Source organism: Neodiprion virginianus, chromosome 2 (genome assembly GCF_021901495.1).
Source record: "Neodiprion virginianus isolate iyNeoVirg1 chromosome 2, iyNeoVirg1.1, whole genome shotgun sequence".
In the NCBI taxonomy this organism is placed as follows: domain Eukaryota; kingdom Metazoa; phylum Arthropoda; class Insecta; order Hymenoptera; family Diprionidae; genus Neodiprion; species Neodiprion virginianus.
The window spans coordinates 36,275,628-36,294,394 of NC_060878.1; the positions used below are offsets into that span (position 1 = coordinate 36,275,628).

The following is an 18,767-nucleotide window of genomic DNA, read 5'->3' on the forward strand; positions in this document are numbered from 1 at the left end:
TACATTTGCGTGACAGAGTAAGATAGAGATATATAGATATACATTATACAAATGTTTGTGGACAGTTGTGTAAGCGTTACGTATCGACGACTCTTTATACATACCCGTCCGTTGTCGAAGTCACGACCGCCGCCGATCGTCAGTCTAGCTTTTGCTTTCATCGCGTCCGACAAGGGAATCTGCAAGGAAAGATCGACGGTGAGAAGGTTAATCGCCTGGGCGGTAACGGCGCCCGCAATGTCTGCGATCTTTTTAACGAATGACCGCACCTTTGCTCTGGTCGCCTCGGTGTGCGATTTGTAGCAAAATTCTAGAAGAGCGACGGCGAGGGCGACCAGGAGGCCTCCTATCAGGATGTAGAATATCCCGGCGACGTTGCTCAGCGACAACTCGTTCCTCGAGGCGTCCTGCTTGTCCCCGTGTCTGCACTCCGTCCGGTCGTACCACCATCGGTTGGTCAGCTTGGTCAGCTCGCCGTTTTCCTTCAGCGACAGGACCGCGAGATTGATGCTGTCCCTGCGGGAAGGAGACACGGAGTTTAAAATCGGAACGTCGCGTGTGTGCTCTGCGAAATTGTGAGAGGAGGAGAAACAAGCACGGAACGATCGAGATTTGACGGTGTAATTTGCCGCGGTTCATTCGCTGGCTTATCTACCGTGAACCGGGACTAAACGACGCGGTGTCCAAGAAATTACTTAGTCCTTGAGGAGAGAGAGAGCGAAAAAAGAGGGAAGCTCATCAGCGGGCGACAAGAAGAACGAGAAGCAAGACGACGTCGCGCGACGCGCGCCTGAGGAAAACCACTGCCGGCAGGGAAGCGAGGTGCGATGGGTTGGAAGAACGACGTCTCGAACCTCGACTCCAAACTACCGACAAACGCGGATCCCTCTCTCCGTTCCTCTCTTTTTCCTTGCGGTTTGACTGGCACTTCCATTTCTCCTCTCCCTCTTTGCTCGAGTGCCAAAGTGCGAGAAAATTTCACACCGGATTAACGGCAGATAAACAAAATGCATTAACGTCGAGTGGCGGGCGTTTCAACCGAAACTGACAATGAGCTGAAGAGTTCATCGCGCGAATAGAGGTTTTTGGTCGAGGAGAAAACATCGCGCAAGTGTGCAGCGTGAAGCGGTGACCGATCCTTGGACGGGGAAGTACTCGGGGGTAATAGCTTGGAAAGAGTGGCGCGATAAATTTCTATGCTAATTGCCGGCGATGCGCGTTGTCGAGGAAGCAAAAAGCCACCTTTTAATTACTCAACCGAAGTCGACCGCGGTCTGACGTGGTGTGCTACAGTGTAATTTCGACGCAGATACGTAATATGAAGTTTAAAAGTCGCTGGGAGGCAAGAAACGCAAGTGATGTTACGGTGCGCGCACATTTCCCAAATCCTGATGGATTTCCTGAACAGAGTGGGGAAAACTTTGGTAGTAAATCACGGAACTCGTTATACCATTATCGAGAGACCGCGAGCCTGGCGAGGAAGAAATTCACCGAAGATGAAGTCGTGCCTTTCCTCCGGGGATGAAATAGTGGCCAAAACTCAATACTTACTTCAAAGGAGAACCGAGGGGCGTTGCAACCCCGAAACCCTTCGCGTCGAGGTTTCTCCCCACCTTCATTGTGTCGCAGGGCTCTCGCTCGTTGATGTACTCGTTCTTCGGACTCTCGATCAGCAGCGCGTATTTTCCCTTGCTCGTTCTCACCCTCCTGATGCCCTCGTCGTACGTTTTGACGAAGACGTGTTTCCGCGAGTTCATGAACTCCCACATTTTGCTGTAGAGGGTGATCTGCGACCTCTGCGGGCGTACAACGGGGTGAATTTTGCTTTAGCCGTGCCGAGCCGCGTGGCCCTTCAGGGACTTGGCAATCGATTTTGCGAGGCTGCTGCGCGAACAAGAAAAGGCACAAACACACAGCCGGTTAATTTCCTTACCCTGAAAAAGTCCCAGGTTGATCCGTGGGAGAGTGTGCCGTATTGGACTTCGGTTTGGGAAGCGAGGTCCTCCGGGGAGTTTATCGGCGCCACCATCCTCTCGACGGTCAGAAACGCCGCCAAGTTTGCAGTGTACGATGATATCAGTATCAAGGTGAAAAACCACCAAACGCTTCCAACGATCCGTCCCGAAATTGACCTGGAACAAAACCAGTGTTCGATGTGCCTGAGATATAGAGAAAGATTGTGTAATTTGTGACTACGGTAATTGTCCACTTTAGGGTCGTATCGATTCGTTTCATGTTTCTTTTTTGAAGTATCCGTCTCCGGCATCGGAGTGACGGGTGTGCCAATATCTGCATCTATATTCCTAGCCTGTACACGGAAAAAAAAATTCAGCTCGTGGAACTAAATATTAGATAGTTACTTGTAAACAGTTCGTCGAACTAAACGTTCTGTTATTGGAAGAGCACTGCATGGTTCGTATAACTGACTGTTAGTCAGCCGTCATAGCTGTACGTTGTTCAGCTCTCTCAGCTAAACAGCTTCGTTCGAAGAGCTAGACCAGAATTTTTCGGCTCCGCTCACAGCACTTATTATTAAATAGTACAATTATATTGCTATTAGTATTATTTTTCATCATTATTATCATTATTTATTCAGTGTCATTTACATATTTGAATGGACTATTTAAACAATTATCTATCAACTGTATTTAAATCATACTCATGAAATTTGAAGGTTATGAAATATGTCAACGCACCAGAGCACAGCGCAACTTACAGCTCTTACAGCAAAACCATTCAGCTGTGAGAGCTGAACAACTTGCAGCTATCAGAGCTGACTAATATATAGTTGCTGTAACTACAAGATAGACCGTAGAGTGCGTATAGTTACTGGAGCTGTAGAATACAGCTCGCCGAACAGAATTTTTTTTTCCGTGTAGGTTAAGCAGCAGAAAGAAGGGTTGGAAATTCTTTGACTATCATAAGTGAATACAACAATTTGTACCTTTGTTATACCAGCCGAGAAATGGTTATAGTCTCGTTTACTTCGCATTCGGATTCAAGACTCAAGCCTCATATCGTGACCTACTCGTGGTTTTAATACTTGAATTAACATGCATTTCAGTGCAGCAACGATGCATCGTGTCTAGGGACAGGATTCGAGGGCCAGTTTCGAACGATCGTTAAACTTGCTGAGAAATCGAATCCTAAATACATTATACGATTGTCCATAGATACAATTTATGCTTGTTTTCAGAGTATGGAACGATTAATGAAAGCGGTAGAAGTAATAGGATTATTTTCGCCGTTGATTACCGTGTTTTTGGTTCTTAATCAGAGAGGTTTATAGAAGAATTTGTCATGAGACCTACCATAAAACGAAGAGTCAGGCATATAAATTGGCATTCCACGAAGTGAGGCCAAGCGAACGACCGTGAATAAATTGTCGATTTCTCGTAAAAAGCGACATCGGCTGTTTCAGACCTATATTTTATTGCGCGTTACGGGAATCCGGCCACACTTACGCACGCGAAGGTGTAGTTGAAGAAATGCAAATACGTAAATCGAATGTGTAAGAAATATCGAGAAGAAGAAAATGACCTGCTCGTTACTGTATGTATTGCGGACATTTCGCATTACATTTCGTTTCAACAAAGAAGGCTACGAAAAATCTGCAATTCATATCGAAACCACGAACGTTTTTACTCATTAATCAAGAAACTGCCGCGGCGGGAAATGCAAACGGCCAAAATGTAAATTAGCCGGCAAAAATTCGACCTTGGAAAGGTTTCGCGCTGATTTAAACCGCCGTATTCCACTCCCCGATTCAGTCTCGCTCTGGAAACACGTTGGGTGTACAAATTATTTTCGCTGATATAGGGAATCGTTGGCCTAAGTTTGCGAGTGAGTCGCAATAACGTCAGGCGCAAATAAACCTTGAATCACCTTGTAGCAGCCGTGCGGGTGCGGCACTGCAGAATTTTAACGGTGGTCAGGCAGCCACGCCAACCCTTAATTTACATAAGTTCTCCTGGTAATCATGAACTGCTAATGTAATAACCAGTCTAATTAGATTACTTGAGATTATAGTTTGGTCCTAAGCGCGGGTCGATTTTCCCAGGATTCGCAACGTACCGGCGACGAGGGGAGCATTGGACCTGGGGGGGGGGGAATCTTTGCAGCGGCTATTCGTCTCCTCTCTGGCGAACGGTTTCAAAGGGCTGACTTATTAATTGAGTTTTCCGAGGCGAGTGGTTGTCCGTTGAGCTTTAATATTGCCATGTTGAAACATGCGTAAATTATTAGGTCTCTCTCTTAGCAGTTGGCAAAGAATTGAAAATTGAAATATTTGCTGTTCCTTGTCAAGTTTTAGTTGCATTATTGATGATGACTGGATCGACAAGAAATGCTTTTTGCGGAAAGCTATAAGCCGCGTATAAATTCTCAAAGTACCGCTGAAGGCTCTTTCTGGTTTTAGTTTTCCACATTGACCCGTTGCTTGCCTACCAGCCAATTAATACTATTAGAGTGTTCCCTCTGTATAATACGCTCCTCTTGTCTCGCACAAAGACATTCAAGTTGTTCAAGTTGCAAAAGCGCCGCGATGTTTTTGAACTCTACTAATTAACGGGTAAAGTATTCCACTCGAAAGAAATGAGAAAGCTAACCTTTCACCCTCTCCGCGGCAATGCCTTCGATCTACTCAGTCTTCGCCAAACACACGCAGGTACAACCGGTAGTGAAATGTATGAATTGTATGAATCGTAGCTCGAAAGCTCTTCAGCCTTTTGTGCATCCGGTTAGGCAAAGAGAAAAAAAATGCCGCAGCTTACTCACCTCGGTGAAATGTCGCAGCCCTGTTGCATAAATGCGCCTAAGGAGAACCACAGGCTATTGAGAATGCTGAAGTCGTTCGCCATGCTGGAATGTGGCGTGTGAGGGGAACCGTGAGGGGCGTGAGGATGCGGAAGTCCAGGATCTCCTCTTGCCCCTGCCATTGGGTCATTTCCACCGTTGATTTGAAGGAGCCTCCATTCGTATGGCGAGAACCTGGGAGGATTCATCCCGTTACATTCATCGTTTAACACAAAGGAGAAGAATGAAATGTGCGTATTTTCCGAGTTAGAAAGAGATGTTAAACGGGGTGAACTCCGTTATCTAAAAGTGGAAATAATTTCATCTGTAACGACCTTCCATTAGTCACCTTGAGACTATGAAGAGGACGATGGAAACCCCGATGTAAGAGAATATGACGCAGACCCAAATCTCCTTGCTGAGAGGATTGAGGAAACTGAATACGCCAGGTTTCTGTTTTATCGGCTTCTTTATCATGATGCTGATACCCAAGGACATAAAGGGCTTTGTGAAGTCGATGACGCGTTCCCGTTCCGATGTTATTGTCATCGAGGCGATGGCGATATCCGCTTCCTGAAAGGATGAATTTCAAGATTACTTTAAAGTTGACCTGACCGGAAATCGCGTCCACTAAGCACGTACTTCGTCAAGGAGTAATATCTTTCTCCTTTCTTAATAAGCACCTTACGATGGCTTGCCCGGCATTAATTCGTCCCTGTTTTCCTCTCTCAACTTATAAACCAACGCAGCGCGGCTATAATAACACGTAGAGTGAAAGAGGGCAGAAGAACAAGACTTCTTGAGCGTAGAATAGAATCGCAGAAAACGGCAAGGCTCAGCATCTCTGTTCTTATAAGTAATTAGAGAAGGGAATTGAATAAATTTACATCATACGCAGTCGCGCCGCTTCTTCGAGAGCCTCTCATTGCCTTTACCTTTGACCTTTAGCTCGCTTTTATTCGAAGCCGACGGTTATAAGAGGTGTATAAGAACCGTTATACACGGGGTCGAATATTTGAGTGAAAAATTCACCAGCACATTCACCTTCATCATTCGATTCAATTCGCTCGTCTAATTCGTTTCAACCTGTTCAACGGATTCGGACTCGAACCTCTTACCGTCGGAGTCAGCTTGCGGATTGCCGAATCTGCCAGCAGGGGTGCGCGGTTCCGAAAGCTCGAAGCTCTCTGGCGACGAGCCAGGGAAGAAGCTTTGAGGCTTGGACGGCAAAGCAGAGCCTTTGTTATCCACGTTCATGGTCGATAATCGCAGAGCTACCCGGTGCAAGCGTAGCTTAGCAACGGGTACCGCGTAGAAAATCCTTTCGCGAGTTCGCACAACGAGGTTCCCGCTGACCATGTTACGAAACAAAATTCTTTCGCAACGAGCAGCGTCCTCGTAAACAATATTAAAATATACTCTTGTCGAAATGACACCACCTGCTTTTTAAACGAAAAAATTACGCAACCGTTTAGATTCACTCTCGTACAGCACTTGACGATTCAGCCGTAGACGTGGCCGAGCGCGATCCCTGTATTTAATTGAAGTTATATTTGTAATTAATTGCGCGCTCTAGCGAGCTCATTTTGATTACCGCCAAAGGCCCGAGTCAGCTGTCAATTAATTCAGTGATTCGCTCGCAAAGTTGCTTTGACATTATTAGCGACGTGTACGACCGGTGATTCAAAGATTCTGGAGTTCGATGTACCGACCTTTCGAATCAGTTCGCCGACCATTCCGTCCCAGCCACCGTTAACGTCCGGATTTTCTGTCCCGTATTTGCCGTCCTTGACGATGCGCAGTTCGTCTATAAATTTGAATGAGAGACACGTGACGCACTGCAGTGTCGGAGTGATCGATCATCGTACAATACTCACAAGTTATGTCGAGCTTCTTCGCTATCAGATCTGCGAGATCTTTGCAGTAGCCTTCAAATCGGTTATTTCCGGTTAGCGTTTCGCCCGGTTCCGGTTTCCGCAGCATGATGTACGGCTCCTCCTGCAATCGAGTATCAAAACTTCAAGGCTTTTCCTGCTCCTGTATTACGAAAATACTACATTTATCTCTCGGGATATGACCGATGGTCGTCCAGCCCCCCCAGCGTCAAAGGGCGCCATCAATCAGGGGTCAAAACCCTCGAATTATACGCACCACGATCGTTGTCACGATGTACGTCCTGTTCTTTTCGATCTCCGACTGGGGTCGAAGTCTCACGTACTTCGCCGCTATCGGCTGGAACCCAGCCTCGTCGGTCCATTCGGCAACCTCGAAGCAGAAGACGCGCGGATTTTGTTAATTGCTTATCAGGCCCACCGCAGAAGCGAGAGAGAGAGAGAGAGAGAGAGAAGTAGAAAAAAGTGTTGCGAAGAATTGATCGGACAGGGATTCCGTGGAAGCACGGCGTGGTGCCGGCCGTTCCTGTTCGAATCCCGAATCGCCGGGGTCGTCAATTATTCACCCATCGAAATGGCCGCTGCAATTCTACAAGGTATTACAGACCCGCACCCGATAGTCTAGGTATAAGGCTGTGTGCGAGGAATCGCTGAGCCAGCTGCGATACGGCAAAATATCGCAGAAATATCGTAAGCCCGTGTGGACCGGACCCGTTGTAGTATTTCTTGCAGTTGTCAGTCGGACTGCGTGTACCTCATTTATAAACCCTATCTGGTGAACTTTGACGGTTTTACCCAACTCAGAAAGTAGAATATTTCATCCCCTGTCCGAGCTTTTTTCGCTTCCTCTCTCGCTCTTCCTCGAGCCGTGCAATGTATTGGAGTGAAAAAAGTTTCCCTCCGCCTCACACTTAGTCAGCCCTAACCGCTTCCGCGATTATTATAACTCACCTTGACCATCGCGCTATTTACGGTCATTTCGACAACGTGGAGGGTGTAGTTCTGCCGGCGGCCATCGTCGTTGAACCGAATTTCCCCCGTCAGACCCTCGATCTCAACCTGGAAACACAGTTTGTCATTGACAATTATACTCGGGACTGCTCGTTGGAAACTGTAATCGAGAACACGTTTTGACTTGGCGATGTTGTCGGGTTTCATTGGTTCCTAATTACGGCGAAATATGCTCGAACCAAAAACGTTTTATACACAGATTATTCACGCGCCATGTGACACAAGTCGAGCCTAAGTTTACTAACGTCGTAAGTTTGACGTCGCCTCGTTAGGGCTGTACCAAGAAGACGTCTCTACCCCAAAACTAAAAACATTAATCTTAGGAGCTTCGGGATACGCCTGAACTTTCCGACGGTTAATAAGCGTCGGGATTTAATTGATCGTCACAAGAATTAACCAATTTTATTAAATTGCTCAACGATGATTCCCGTTGCAGTTGTATTTTTTGAAAGCACCAGATGCACGTGCAACGGATACACCTTGTCACATTGTTTCGTGGCTTACCGTAATTCTGCCGTTAAACTTGCGGATTGAAGGTGTAACATATTTATCGGATTTCCAGGCAGTTTCAATTTCCATAAGTGGAAGTACCGAACGTTGAACCGCAACGCGGTTTCGTTCCAGCAAAACCGAACCCAAATTACTACAAGTAACGCGACCGCTCAAGTTGGCTGGAACTGATTTCGACCAGATCTCTCTCGAAACGGTTTAAGAGAATAGAAATAGGAGAGGGCAAGAGAGCGAGAGAGACGACGGTGAAAGACGGGCGCTCCGACCGGGGGCTAGTCACGTCAACTTGGAGAAGAGCAAGGCAGGCCGCCGCTTTGTTGGTTGGCAGGCAACGGCTGCCAGCCCGCACCTTGTTTCGCTCCACTTGGGCCCGGCAGGAACCGAACTCTCTAGCACTTAAGCACTAGCCTTAATTACTCGTACGCCAAGTCGAGGAGCTGAGAACGAAGATGGAAGTCAGGGCGTTTCGGTGATTATTGACATATCGCGGTTGGACAGAAAGAGGTCTCGAGATGCAGCACGAACTCCCCAAAATTTCTCTCTCGCTTTGCCCAAACTTTTCGTCCCAAACTTCAAATTTATTTCAAAAGGTGTGCATACCTCTACCTACCCTATCCAACGTATCGGCAGAGAATCGTTGATAAGGAAATTCGGATCGTTTCGCCGGTAAAAGTTTAGGCGGCAGATCGGAGGAGACTTTGTAATATTCTCTAAGGGGCTTGCCGTTAAGTTCGGGGAGGGATACCCACTTCGGTCTGTAGAATCGTCGAATTCGATTTTCCAACTTTTCAATCCAGAAACCTGAATTCTCGTACTTCTTGCCTGAGTCAAAGGGATCCCGAAAGAATTCAGCCGGAGACTCGCCACGCCCTGAATCACCGCGTAGTCAGCTGCGAAACTGGATCTATTTTCATCTCCCCACAACAGTTCGTTCGGTTCATCTCTCGTTGCACGGACTGTCGTTGTCTGAATACTCGGCATTCGGATCAAACGGTACGGCGAGTCAAATTCTCGCTCGATGTAGAAAATACTTGGGATAACGGAATCTCCTTGAAGTTTCGACGCGCGCGTGTTTCACTTTCTTGACGGCGTAAAGGAGCGGTACGTGTAGGCGCGCGTGTGTGATGTGCGAGTCCTGAAAGCCGGTTAGAATTCATTTAGACATCGTCGAGAAGCTGATCCAAAAGTTTGGAAGCCTCGGGGAGCGACGCCGATGAGAGTATCGGGTAGTTGTCAAGGAAGTCGAGAGCAGGGGTCTTCGGTGAGAACGATAGCGGAGCCAGGCGGGCAGTTGCCGTTTCTAAGAGGCTAGGAATTCCGTTAGAATTGAAAGAAGTCGCAATTACTGTCAGCCGCAGACATCGCGCTGGTATACCGTCAGCTACGAAACACACCTCCGGAACAGCGATCCTCGCATCTTCGCGACGAAACAGCCTCGCGTAACGTATATCGTCGAAGACTTCCGGCCCCGCGATATATTTCCTGGAAGTTGTATAATACAGTGCACCGGAAACCGTGATATCTTTCTATAATTCAAGTCTTATAGCCATAAAACAGTCGAGCGGCAGTCTGGCTCCCTTGCACCAGCTTCCTCGTATGCAAGAATGTACGTATATGGGGCATTCCACGCCAACTCGGTAAACGGTTGACCATGACAGTTTTGTAATTTCACCAAGGATTTTTCTTACGTTAGTGCGACCTCTGCGAAACCTGTCGTAAAAAGTTTCAAATTTTTTTAATCACTCGTCGTTATGCTATCATTTATAACCCCTTAGTAGTCAGGCGACAATGAGATTTTCGTGACACTTTTGTGTTGGAAAAAAAATTTCATAGACTTATCCTATAATTCAGCGACCTCAAAAACGATGATTTACCAAATCACAGTAAAATCGATGTGGTAAAAACATGTATTTTTCAAATGCCGACATATGTGTCACGACACAAAAGTGACACGACTTTTTTCTGCCTACATGTGTGTCACTGACAGTCAAGGGGTTAAACCCATCTCAAAATCACCCAAATGGATTTTCATGAAACAAAAAAAAAAAAAACATCTGTTTTCCGAACTGAAACATTATCACGCAAGATTCAGATTGGGTCCTCGTTTTTTTCTATTTTTTAAATAATTTTCTCTTTTATTTTCATACCTGTTTAAAATCTATTACAATACATACCGCATCTCCGATTTTATTGCTGATTTTTTAAATTGTTTCTCCAGTTCTAAAACACACTCGCCATTTTTTTCAATACTTTCTCACAGATTCCGAACAGTTTTAAATCACGTCGCTCGTTCATTTATTACCTTTCTGAGATGCCTCGAAATCTTGTCTCCGTGTTCCCAGGGAGTCACCCATCCCTGGCTAGGGTTGCAGTCCAGCGCCCTTGTCGTGTTGGCCTGATGACCGCTCCCCGATACGCCGTTGCGTCTGACGTTGCTCTTGAACTGATCCGGCTTCTTGCGCAGCATCTTGCTGAACGCCTCGACGAGGACGAAGACGGCGTCGTACATAAGCGCTGCCTGAGCCTGGTGAGTGTGAATTATTTGCTCGAATACATTGGAGAACAAACGACGACGGAAACCGACCGGAAAGGAAATTCTGGTCAAACCGACGAATGAACGGCGCTTCGCATAATTTTTTCTAAATTGAACAATTTCTACAGCTCCGTTCGTTTTATGAAAACACGCGCTCCGCTCCTTTTTTCACGTCGAGTAATTATTACCGCACCGACGGTTACTCCATTCGCCTACATCAAATGCAGCAGCTCATGTCCGACTGTCTTAGGTATCTGAACAACGCTCTGCGGGGTTGTCAACGGTGTAAGTTAAAGGAAAAAACTAATTGTGAGTACGCGTGATCGCGGAAAACGGATAAATGACAAGTAGACTCTGCAGTTTCTACGCTGCGACACTTTATACTTTTACAACCGAGGTTTATTTATTCGCTTTTAGCGGTTAAGCATTCTTTCGCCTTTCACGTCCAAGGAGTTTAGGTATGTACGTTTATAATCCTGCGAGGCGGAACTTTTCGAGAAAATTAAATCGAACCTTGAGATAGACAACTCAGGCGCTGTGTACGTACGGAAATGGACTCGCGACCAGCGCCTTGGGAAGTAGCCAGCTTCGAGAGGAACTCCTTGACATGGCGTCGAGTGGCGTCCACGATGCGAAATCCTGTGATGTTGATCGCCCCGTACTCGATCACCTCACTCTCCCAACGGTCGTCCATTATCTGATAACATAACAAGGGAATAACCCGCGTAAGCCAGGGTTCGAGAAAATTCTACTCAACTTCCGCTTTTCGGTGTAGACTACGATATTATCGATCGCATCGGACAAGTTAATCGGAACGTCTGACCTACGACGAGTCCCCAACTTTTGAATTAACCTTTTGAGTCACACGTTATTCTACCGAGACAACTTTTATGAAAAGATAATATTCTGTGGTTTTTGGGGTCGCTCGTTACAAATCTGAAATAAGATTTTGAAAATTCCAAATAGTGGATCTAATATGGTGGTCGAAAATATCAAATTTGATCGAATACGGTAAAGAATCTCTATGCAGGGGTTTTCAGGGTCGCTGATTGGATTCGCCGTACTAAATTTTCATAATCTTGTTTCATATTTCTAATCAGCGACCCCAAAAACTCCCGGATAGAGTTTTTTCTCCGGATTTAATCGAATTTGAAACTGTTGTCCGCCAGATTGGATCCGCCATGTTGAATTTTTAAAATCCGATTTCAGAATCGTAATTCGTGACCCTAAAAACATGTAATTTATTTAAAACATGTGTACGTGTAGAGGGGTAACTTTCTCGGAAATGAATTATGCCTTCAATTTTGACGAGTTTTTTCAATCAATTTGTTTCTAACAATAATAATTTACATTGTATCGCAATAATTACTCTCAAGTATTGAACACCAATTAGTATAATATCAGAAATAGCAAAGAACCGCAAAAAAATATGTTGAAAAGTTCTGTAAATATACAAAAAAATGGATATAAAGTAGGTGGTACTTAATACTGTGACTAAAAGGGTCAAGAGAAAATCGCTCCTGAGTGAAAAAACATGAAGATTTTATCTATCGTCGTATTCTTTCCGATAGACTAATCAAGATCCCAACGATCAACTTGTAAATTTGGCATAACTGAGTCATTTCGTTGAATAATGATCGTTCGTTCAGTTTTTTGTACAATTGTTTTACAACCTGATGGGATTTGTATTCTCCCTGCTTTCGAAAATTGAACGGTACCGGTCCGACCCTTAAGTGCCATTCCGTTCTGTGTGCGAATGACCATCACAAAATAAACGTGAATAAAATGTTATTTTAGGCAATGAAATCCTGCGCCGTATTAGCATTTTATTATTTATACATCGCAATCTGGCTGAGAGAGCAATCTTGCGGTGAAATTTATATTGCAAAACGTTGCACAAGTATTCAGAATAATATGCGCGGTATTTATTAGCACCGTTTTTATTTATTTTCCAGCAAATCGGATATTAAGCAATGTCTGCCAAAATTGACTCTGGTATATCGTTGTATTAATCAAACTTTGCAAAATAAGACAAGTACGGCGGTTGAGTTATTGATCAACTTTGGAAAGAAATCCCCAGGTTTACTCATGCCAACTTTCTTCCGTTCATTCTTATTTTTCTTCTTTCTTCTTTACTTCGTTATTCGTACACATCCGTGCTTGATTCCTATCAAGTTCCCGATCGTGCAAAGTGCAAACGCTGCGCTCTAGTGGCTGGTCAGTTTGATTTACGTCAGCATTTTCAGCGCAGGCTGATACTGGAACGGTAAATATTTTTCCCCGCACACCAGCGTTGTCGGATCGACGATTTTCCCGGTGCGCGAGGACGAAGGCGAACGGAGGTGGATGGCGGGTGCACGGGGCAGGTGAAAAAGAGGGAGAGATCGAGCAAGGATGAAAACGTGGATGAGAAGTGAAACGAGAACTCGAAGGCAAGAGGGAAATCTTTTATAATTATGTTTGCATTCGCCTGGTGCTGTTGACAGATTTCATTTCCTTAAAATGTTTAATGTTTTAACGGTCTGTCAATATTAACACCGAGTAACTGACACACTTCGGGGGCATTTACGTCCCAGTGGTTGCCTGGTTGAATTAGGATACGCGATGTATGCACGCTGCAATTCGCGCTGAATAACCGGAGGTAAAGCCGGCGCTCTGAATCGCGTGCAAGGTAAATATTGCATAAATTCGATAATTAGTCGCGATGCCAAGCCCACGGCGGTACAGCGACGTATTTTACGTTCCGTGAATCCTCGGCCAGAATCGCTCGAGCGACTTTCGAAATTCTCGAGTCGGTATGCGCAATTAAAGAATCTGACCGAGAACGAGAACCTTCACGATCCATGAATTGCGTGTAATTAAAATTCCGTAATCTTAGTACGTAATCGCCTGTATATTAAATTTGTTCGAAACGTCGCCGAGTCCTCTGTGGTTTCTAGTAATTTACGGGATCCCGCTGCCGTTCTCAAAGTGTTGCACGTTTCTGAATTCGAGGTGTCGCGCCAATATGCACGAAGGCTTTTGGTACGTTAGCCGTGGCAAGTGCTCACCAATCCGCTCAGGAGATAGTGATACGTCCTCTTTCCCAAGGCTACGTCTCTGACGTGGCTGACCACGATGTCCTTCGCCATATCGGTCGGGCAATCAAGGACCACGTATTTGTTGCTCCATCTGAAATTAAAAATAAAAAAAAAAACCCAATTAACAAGCGACATCGTTTCTTTCTTCACGCTATTCCTGCGATCCGTACCGCAAAGGCTAATCGCGACTGTCAGACGACGCTACCTCCGTTCATCTCGTTCCGCAATACTCCTGGGACTAGATTTTCTCTGTGTAATTTGGCCGAAATTTGACGTGTACCCGGCGTGTAGTCGCGTTTTATGCGCAGATGGATGGATGTACAACATATAATATATACGTGTACCTACCGAGAAGGAAAGCCTCGGGCGCAAACCTCGCCGCGCGTTCTGGGTTTCGCGAAGCTCGAAAACCGCAAGAAACTTGTCTCTGGAGGATCCTGCGGTTCGGAGCGGAGTCTACTTTGCAGTGAGCAACGCGGGGCGTAAGGTGACAAGAGAACAAGGGTGGACCAGAACTCGGGGACTGCGGGACGATCGTGGTCATCTACGAGTTCGCCCGCCCGCTCCGCGGTACGTATTCTAAACTGTAATAAACCAGCCTGTGCCGCACTGTCCGAGAGATATACGTTATTAGCCGACCAGCCCCGGGGCAGCAGCCCCCATGGAAGTGCCGGTGTACCGGACCGTGACAGATGCGGTTGAAATTCTCGAGAAACTGAAATACCGCAGCGCGTCCACCGCCTCCTGCGATCCAACTTGCGAAATTCAGATATTTCGGGGGACGTTGCTCCTCGCGAATGAGGTTTGCACATCCGAGCACTCCGGAGTCGGGAGACTTATAGATATCATTTTCCGCTAGCTGGGAGGGATTTATTATTTTCAGAGAAGTCGAGCCAATAACCGCCGCGCGGTTATTGATTGTGTTTACTCCCCGAGAGTCTTTGTAAGATTGAAAGTAGAAAAAGTTCTCATACGACGCGAGATTCTCGATACTTCGGGAAGAGTAATTGAGGTTCGATTTGAGAGTGAGAAATATCGTCTGTGAGTACTTTTAAACTGATGTACCTATCGCTGCACCTTCGCGAATTTCATTTCTAGCAATGGATGTTTCGAAAGTGCTGCGGAGTTGATAAAAAAAAATTGGTGAATCTGGGGGAGGACGAAGTGCGAGGTCTCTGTAACAAGATAAAATACGTCTGTACGTATTTTGATAACCTTACACCCGAATCCTGAATCTCAAAGCGTTTCGCAATCCGAACGGAATTTTTTAAGTTGTTTTGTTTTTTACTGTGTTGAAAAAAAATATATTTAGCATTATAATTTTCTCAACGTATTCTCATTCCAATTTGGCAATCAGTGCTTCACTTACCTACTCAATTCCTCAAGACTTCGAAGGAAATCGATCGCCTCTGACATGTTCTGTATCCTCTTTACCGTTTCTACTTGGAAAGAATCGTTGCCTGGCCTCAATCCTTGGTATATTTGTTGCAGTCTCAGGAGACCTGAAAGAAGGATCGAATATTGCTCGTAAGTTCAATTATAATGATGGACTAGGTTTATTATTATTGTACTCTCTTCCGAGAGTTGGCGTGACGCTATTGATTCAATCTGTCTATTTTCGCATTTTACGATTCGGGAAAGGCAAATTGCGAAGGCAATTACTCGTATCGAATTCCAGGCGAATACCCCGTTCGCAAATAAAGCGAATGGTTAATGCTTGTAATGGGTTTTCAATTTTTATTACGCTCGTCAGTGCCGAACTTTTTCATCCTTGGCCACCCAGGCTCGAGAGAGCAGATTCGAAATTCAAAATTATTGCCAAATTTCAGATGCTCAAAGAGAAAATGATTCGAGTTCGTTAGGTTTTACCCTGCTTCGCTTCTGTTTGCAGAGTGGTTGAAAATGGATCATCACTTGGTGATGGTCTCGCCTATCTATGGGAAAAACTAAAAGCAGCACACTGACTGAAGTGGGAGTTGATGGAAATGAAACGGTAAAAATATTTCAGTCTGATGGATGAAAGCCGGAGGCTGAGCTGTATAATCAAACCGATGGGGTCGTTGAAGGTATTTTCATCCACGCTGCGAGTACAGCTACGTAAATGTATCCATCGTCCAATTATTGATCCGTCGAATCCGAGGGTACTTTGTCGTGTTTGATTAAGGGATGGTTTTGATACCGTTTTACTTCTCTTGTTACATAAAAATTTTGAGACTCAATACAGAGGAACGAGGTTGTAGCTCGTGAAAGTTTCGCAAGCGTGACAAGTTACTCTAATATCTGATATTTTAATAATAATTCGACACTTTCGCACCTTCCGAACCCCCGATTTATGATTTATTACTTTGTTCGCTCTTTGATACAACAACGCTGTCAAGTCTAGAAGCAAGTTTCCTTGAGCAAAATTCTCCAAATCCTTCACTCGTAACACTTTCAGTCGCAGTTCTGGCTCCAGTTCAACTTAGAATTCAGGTATGTTTGACATAGACTCGAAACACACGTGAAACGTGAATCCATCAAAGTGACCTATTCAAACAAAGTCATCATCCCTGTCGAGTCCATTTCTCAGGCCGAGTCTGCCCGTAAAGCAACGATTCACCGAAGTGAAATATGCGGGGTGAGTGCTGGGGGTTATTTCCCCGAAAATTTATATCTTAAAAACCAGTAATCCATTTTTAACGAGCGATGGCCAAGTCATGTATTAAACGGGATTAATAGGGCGACGCGATAAAAAATCACCACCCCCCTGTTCTTTGTAAAAAAATTCTCTTTTTACTCTCAGAAAGTGTCCTTCGCGTACGGAATCTGAAAAACGTTATCGAAAGTTTCTCTTCGTAATTTAAATCACGTATTATTACCAGCTGTGTATTTATTCTTTCGTACGTATATGTATGTTTTAAACCTACAACCCGACTTACTCGCCCAATTTCACTTTCCAAAAATGGAACGTATCAAAATCCGGTACAACCCTCGCATGCTCGGCCCGAGGGAGCCGCAGTGCCTACGGTGGGCAGGAATTCGGGTCGTGCTGAAAGCCGAGGACCCATTACACCGCAAAGCGTAGGCACACTGCTTTAATTAAACGGTGTTGAACGAGCCTGATTTATTGAAACCGCCATTTGGTAGTATCAAATCTAGAAACGCCTTCCAATCCCCCCAGAATCTATGGTGCTCCATGAAACTCTACCGTATCGGCTTTACGCGGTCAGTAGACGGCAGAAACTACCCGGAACAACATATGTTAGCAGAAGTAGAGATCTAGAATTTTATACACAGATTATTATTAAATAATATCCATTAACAATGATTAAAATTTTAGAGAATTCCAACTTCGACGTTATAAGCGCAATTTCGTCAAGGGTTCGAGTTTCGTTGGATTCGTTTTTTTTTTTTAACCGCAGCTTCTACCGTCTCGTATTATTAATAATTACACATCAATTCTTGTTAAAAAATTACAAACTGCGGTAATAAACAAACTAAATATTTCTTCACCGAGAAATTTATGGTAAACAGTGTTATCGACCTCTTATAGAAGATTGAAATTGACTTGGTGGTATTAATTGAAAATAAAACTGCTCAGAGGTGAAAGACGCACGTGCGCTATTTGATTACGTTCACCACCCGATCGACCGAGCGCTTATTACTGCTCGAAATGTGCAGGTATATATTCTCCTCACGCGTAGCGATGCTCAGAGGAATTATTCGGAATTTCTGAGCTATCGGCGCAGTTAAGAATTTCTCTAAAATTTTCACCATCGGTTTATACGCCCACGCGTATTTATGCCCATACATGCAGACACACTCGTACACACAGACAGTCGTCCTCCTTCTATCAATATTCAGTTCGCATTCGTCCGAGCACTTCTCGTTCCGCGCTCTTTGACGCTCCGATCTTTTCCCGAGATCTTTATTCGGGTAATCCCCACTTCACATCCCGCAATCACCATCCAGGTTCTCGCTACCTCAGGATGAATTTGCGAAAACAACAATAAGCCTAGAACTCGCAATTCACAATTTTTACTCTATTACATTTGCCTGTTTCCAAGTATAATGTCACGCTATATATTAACAATAAGAAGGGTGCGACACGGCGAGTCGGGCGGGTTGCCGGGTGGATGGGGAAAATGGATTTCTGCAGGCTACCGCTTTTCCGGATGGCCTCCAGCCCTGAACAGTTACCGCAGTAAAAGACGCCGGGCAATAAAACAACTGCAGGGCTGTGTTTTCCCATCGGGAAATTGCGAGTATCTAAACCCTGGGATTATACCGATGCTGTTACGTTGGACGACGAAACAGGATAATTTTCTAAGGATGTGGCCAGAATCCTCATCCTTTCCTGATCGATGAACAATTTTTGTCTCTTTATTCTTTCATTATCGCATTCAGGGTCATCGAAGTCGACGAGTTTCGCCCCGAAGCGTGGTTATTTTCATTATATGTGGTGTAGTCATGCCATTCGTTCGGAATCATTCCATCCTATTGCGGTGACAGCTTGTCGCGCGGTTTCAAACTGACGGATTGCCCGATCTTGTTAATGCTCATTTCATGACCAGATAGAGTGTTCAATCATCGGTATAATTCACCTCTTGACTTTTCCGTACGAGTACAGCCAATTTCCAGCAGTAAAATCATCTTTGTTATCGATCGTCCAGATCGATACGTTGTTCACCGGGCCGATGATGTATTGATAATAAGAAAAACTTCATTTAGATCTTGTTAAAATATAAGAACTAGAATGAAATGAAGATTCAAATATTTCAAGTCTTCATATCATACATGAATTTATACGGGTGGTACGATGGTGTATTAATAACTTGAGTTATTCTTACAATCACTCTTAGTCCCTTGCAGCTGTTACTATTATTATTACTACTACCATTATTATTAATGTTGTTATCGTGGTATATCAGTATTATTACAGGTCTGCAAAAGGGTGCAAGTTACGGT

The 18,767-nt window shown here is 44.8% G+C and overlaps 1 protein-coding gene and 1 long non-coding RNA gene across 3 annotated transcripts in view; one reads left to right on the top strand and one right to left on the bottom strand.

Annotated features, from left to right (window-relative positions):
* The window catches only part of LOC124297028 (glutamate receptor 1), a 161,407-nt gene that overhangs the window by 5,592 nt on the left and 137,048 nt on the right, over nucleotides 1–18,767 (bottom strand). For both annotated transcript variants that reach the window (XM_046747592.1, XM_046747593.1), the window contains exons 5-18: nucleotides 15,190–15,322; nucleotides 13,791–13,911; nucleotides 11,288–11,437; nucleotides 10,510–10,731; nucleotides 7,638–7,745; nucleotides 6,946–7,059; nucleotides 6,672–6,792; nucleotides 6,507–6,601; nucleotides 5,144–5,367; nucleotides 4,777–4,989; nucleotides 1,934–2,132; nucleotides 1,552–1,796; nucleotides 270–516; nucleotides 105–179 (exon numbers count right to left, since the gene is read on the bottom strand). In XM_046747592.1, the coding sequence (XP_046603548.1) occupies nucleotides 105–179; nucleotides 270–516; nucleotides 1,552–1,796; nucleotides 1,934–2,132; nucleotides 4,777–4,989; nucleotides 5,144–5,367; nucleotides 6,507–6,601; nucleotides 6,672–6,792; nucleotides 6,946–7,059; nucleotides 7,638–7,745; nucleotides 10,510–10,731; nucleotides 11,288–11,437; nucleotides 13,791–13,911; nucleotides 15,190–15,322 (2,267 nt within the window). The remainder of the gene's footprint in view (nucleotides 1–104; nucleotides 180–269; nucleotides 517–1,551; nucleotides 1,797–1,933; nucleotides 2,133–4,776; nucleotides 4,990–5,143; nucleotides 5,368–6,506; nucleotides 6,602–6,671; nucleotides 6,793–6,945; nucleotides 7,060–7,637; nucleotides 7,746–10,509; nucleotides 10,732–11,287; nucleotides 11,438–13,790; nucleotides 13,912–15,189; nucleotides 15,323–18,767) is intronic.
* LOC124297033 (uncharacterized) overlaps nucleotides 1–18,767 on the top strand; it is a 158,929-nt gene that overhangs the window by 353 nt on the left and 139,809 nt on the right. Inside the window, exon 2 of the long non-coding RNA XR_006906509.1 lies at nucleotides 10,550–10,734. This is a non-coding gene — a long non-coding RNA (uncharacterized LOC124297033). The remainder of the gene's footprint in view (nucleotides 1–10,549; nucleotides 10,735–18,767) is intronic.